The sequence below is a fragment of the Nicotiana sylvestris genome, chromosome 6, assembly GCF_000393655.2.
Source record: "Nicotiana sylvestris chromosome 6, ASM39365v2, whole genome shotgun sequence".
NCBI lineage: Eukaryota > Viridiplantae > Streptophyta > Magnoliopsida > Solanales > Solanaceae > Nicotiana > Nicotiana sylvestris.
In genome coordinates, this window is record NC_091062.1 from 25,918,679 (window position 1) to 25,923,361 (window position 4,683).

At 41.8% G+C, this 4,683-nt stretch overlaps 1 protein-coding gene across 1 annotated transcript; it reads right to left on the minus strand.

The window, feature by feature from the left end:
- Nucleotides 1-1,255: 1,255 nt before the first annotated feature.
- On the minus strand, nt 1,256-4,381 carry LOC138870385 (uncharacterized). The gene is made up of 3 exons (XM_070148185.1): nt 4,059-4,381; nt 3,802-3,953; nt 1,256-1,419 (listed from the first exon to the last, which is right to left on the minus strand). Exons 1-3 carry the CDS (start codon nt 4,379-4,381, stop codon nt 1,256-1,258), a joined length of 639 nt encoding a protein of 212 aa, XP_070004286.1.
- Nucleotides 4,382-4,683: the final 302 nt, after the last annotated feature.

The window sequence follows — 4,683 nt, forward strand, 5'->3', positions numbered from 1 at the left end:
GCACAGATCTAAGATAGATCTGAAGAAAATTGAAAGATCCTAAAAGTTAGGGTTTCAGAGAACCCAAAAAAGCGAGAAAGACTTTGAAAGTTACCAATCTAGCCGAAAAAGTCAAGGATCTAACTTGAACGGCCATGAATGGCTGGAGAAAGTCTAGGGATGGCCTTAGAAAGGCCATGAATGGAAGTTGAGCAAGGGCTAGACCAGATCTCAAAGAGATATGGCCATGAAATCACACAAACGAGCCACCAGGAGATGCAGGAGGCCGGTATACATCTCAAACAGCCATAGGAGACCAGGGATTTAGTGGGGATTGGGGTGGATTAGGGTGGAATTAGGTTGCGGCGACTAGGGTTCATATGAGGCTATAGAGAGAATTGAGAGAAGAGGGATTCAAAGGCGGTGTTTGGTGAATAATGAATTAGGTTAAGGGGTCTTTTGGGTTTAATTACGGAAGGGCGAATGGTGGCCGTTAATCATTTCAGATCAACGACCTGGATTCAAAAGGGTAGGTAGGGGAATCTGGGTCGGGTCGTTTAATTGGGTTAGGGTCGGGTTTGAAATAGAATTGGGCCGGGGAAATTGTGTTTAATTTGGGATCAGACTTAGGCTAAAATTGAAATGTATATGGGCTATTATTTAAATAGCCAATTTTCCACTTTTAAAATTATAAAAAATAGTAAATTAATTTTTGGAAATAAATTGAGAGCACTAAAATGATTTGTAACATATAATTAACAATTTAAAAATACAGGGCTTAATTTTATGAGTATAAAACACAATTGAATCTTAAAAGGGCCAATATTGCAATTATATGTAATTTAGCTTAAAAATACTAAATAAATTTGCAAACAATATGCAAACATTACCTTAGCTATATCTTAGCATAAATATAAAAATCCAACAAATGAATTACTAAAATAATAATTTTGGAAATAATTATTGGGGTTTTATAGATAAAAGAGGGAAATACATTAATTTTAAAACCTTTAAAAAATTATGGAAAAATAATAAAACACTTGGATATGCTTACATATGCATATATATGCCACGTTATTTTGAATATTGAAAATATATAGGGAATAATTGGGTATCAATAGTTTCCCCTCTTTACCCGGGAAGGATTAAAGAGTTGTCGGGTAAAGATATGATGGCCAATTTTGACCGAGCGAAATGGTTTGAAAAAGATAGGACATACCTGGCTTCTGAGCTACCTACATATCCCTGATTTTATTGGAATCAGGCCATAGGTATTTCAGAATCCGTCGGCGGAGTATGCCGTTGGAGACTTTTCAAGAACAGACGTAATATCCAAGACAGGATGAGTGGACGGCTTGTGGGAATTGTTAAGGTTTGATATGGCTGTGGGAACTGGAGCGGGATCGCTCCTGCCGGGATGGCCATTGCTTGCCGGTTTACCTGCAATTAAAAACAATACAAGCGTATATTGCACATAAATTTAAACATGATGCAAATTTACGTCGGACCATGAATGTTGTCTTCGGACAGTTAGGATGACGTCCTGAGACCATGATGTCCTGTGCCATGAAGTGTATGATAAAGAATTCACAAGCCATTAAATAATGCTCTCAGGCTATGAGGATGGTGCCTCCGAACCATGGTGCCTTTGAATAATGATATGCAAAAGATTGAAAGGGATCCTTAGGCCATGACATGGTGTTCTCGGGCTATGAAGATGGTGCCTCCAAACGATGACGCCTTTGGATAATTTGGTGATCTTTCAGCCCATGAGATGCAGTATGAGGCGATCTTTCAGCCCATGAGATGTAGTATGAGGCAATCTTTCAGCCCATGAGATGAAGTATGAGGCGATCTTTCAGCCCCTGAGTGCAGTAGCATGATGCGGACAAGATAGAGCTTAGTCTTGCGATTTGAAGGGCAGAGATTAGCCCGTAAGAAAAGCGAAATGAATAGTGCTTGGGATAGTGCTTAGTTTTGAAGAAAATTGGAGGCAGAGCTTAGCCTCGGAAGGCAGAATGGTAGCCTTATACAAGAATGCAGATACAAATGGAGACAGTGTTTAGTCTCGGAAGGCAGAATAGCAGCCTTATGCAAGAGTGCAAATGCAGGTGGAGGTAGAGCTTAACCTCGGAAGGCAGAATGGTAGCCTTATGCAAGAGTGCGGATGGAGACAATGTTTAGTATCGGAAGGCAGAATGGTAGCCTTATGCAAGTTGGAAGGCAGAATAGTAGCCTTATGCAATGCAAATGCAGATGGAGGTAGAACTTAACCTCGGAAGGCAGAATGTTAGCCTTATGCAGGGGTGTAAATGGAGACAACGTTTAGCCTCGGAAGGCAGAATAGTAGCCTTATGAAAAAACGAAATAACGAATGATAGTAGAGTTTTCTTAGCTTATAGCAGTTTGCAATGTCGTGATTACTGAGAGCGTTATGATAGACGGGACGTCACTGGTGTATGTTGATAGAAAATGTTTGCAGGTGTAACGGTTTGGAGAGTCATGTTCCTGAATAGTGTTTGTCCATGAGTGTATAGTATGTTTAATGATTTTGCATTCCTGGTGCCTGCATCTAATGAAAAATTGTGAGTTTTGTAGAGGGGGGAGGTTAGCTCGTATCCCTGCTGGCTTTGCTTGTCCTGCTCGGCTTTGATCTGGTGATACTGTATGTATCATTGGGGTAGCAATTTCAGTAGTAAACATGCATGGTTTCGTAAAGATATGACATAAGTGTATAATTAAGAAATAGCTTTTAGATGAACTGATGACTGTGACGTGGCTCGGGACATTGCAACCTCTCTAGCTATGGAATTTTGAGGGTCCCCCTCCAAATTCTGCCCCAGTTTGATGAGCTAACGTTTCTGACTGCTGCTCGCGGCGATTGGCTGAAATTACTTCGGAATTTTGAGGGTCCTCCTCCTGTTAAAAGCCGATGAACCATGTATGGACCCTGCCAGTTGGGAGAGAACTTCTCTTTGGCTTCATCTTGATGCAAAAAAAATTTCTGTAACACCAGTTGCCCCGATGTGAACTGTCTTGGCTTGACTCTTTTGTTGAAGGATCTAGACATTCTGTTTTGGTAGAGTTGACCATGGCAAACTGCATTCATTCTCTTTCTGTCTATAAGGGCGAGTTGCTCATAACGACTTTTCACCCACTCTGCATCGTCGAGCTCAGCTTCTTGTATCATCTTTAGGGAAGAAATTTCTACCTCAACGGGAATGACAACCTCTGTATCGTAAACCAGCAGATAGGGGGTTGCCCGGGTTGACGTGCGGAATGTGGTGCGATACCCCAGAAGAGCAAATGATAACTTCCCGTGCCACTGTTTATGCTTCTCTATCATTTTCCTCAATATTTTCTTGATATTCTTGTTGGTGGCTTCTACAGCTCCATTCATTTGAGGCCTGTAGGCTGTGAAATTCTTGTGTCTGATCTTGAAAGTTTCACACATAGCTTTCATCAAGTCGCTGTTGAGGTTGGAGCCATTATCAGTAACGATTGACTCTAGAATCCCGAATCGACAAACAATGCGGTTGCGAACAAAGTCTGCCACAACTTTCTTAGTCATTGCTCTTTAAGATGCTGCTTCGACCCATTTGGTGAAATAGCTGATGGCTACCAGGATAAACCGGTGTCCATTGGAAGCAGCAGGCTCGATTGGTCCAATAACATCCATTCCCCAAGCGGCGAATGGACACAGTGAGCTTGTTGTATTAAGCTCATTTGGAGGTACCTTTATCATGTCTGCATGTATCCGACAGCGGTGGCATTTCCGGACATACTAGATGCAGTCCGTTTCAATGGTCATCCAAAAGTAACCTTCTCGGAGTATCTTCTTTGCTAAGACAAAACCGTTCATATGGGGACCGCAGGTCCCAGCATGAATTTTCTCTGGCAACTTGGATGCTTCCCTTGTACCGACACACCTTAGTAATCCCAAATCAGGAGTCCTCCTATACAGGATTCCTCCACTGTGAAAGAAGTTGTTGGACAATCTCCGAAGTATGCATTTCTGAGTAGGATTTGCAAGCTCTGGGTACTCTCCTCTTGCCAAATATTCCTTGATATCATGAAACCAGGGCTTTCCGTTTGCTTCTTCTTCAATATGGGCACAATAGGCTGGCTGATCATGGATTTTCACTAGAATGGGATCAATGAAGTTCTTTTCTAAGTGTTGTATCATAGATGACAGGGTGGCCAATGCATCGGCAAACTCATTCTTGACTCTAGGAACATGCTGGAATTCCATATTTGTGGACCTCTTTCTCAATTCCTGTACGTGATGTAGATACGGGGGTATCTTGAAGTTCTTGGTTGCCCATTCTTCTCGTACCTGATGTATAAGTAAGTCTAAATTTCCAATCACTAGAAACTCTTGAACGTTCATGTCAATGGCCATTTTGAGTCCTAAGATGCAGGCTTCATACTCGGCCATATTGTTGGTGTAGGGGAGCCTGAGTTTGGCAGACACCAGATAATGCTGACCAGTTTCCGATACTAGGACTGCTCCTATGCCAACTCATTTGAAATTTTCTGCTCCATCGAAAAACATTCTCCAACCGTCATAGGATTCTGCAATATCTTCTCCTATAAAAATACCTATTCATTAAGAAAATACATTTTCAGGGGTTCGTATTCTCCATCCACGGGATTCTCAGCAAGGTGGTCTACCAGTGCTTGTCCCTTGACCACTTTCTGAGT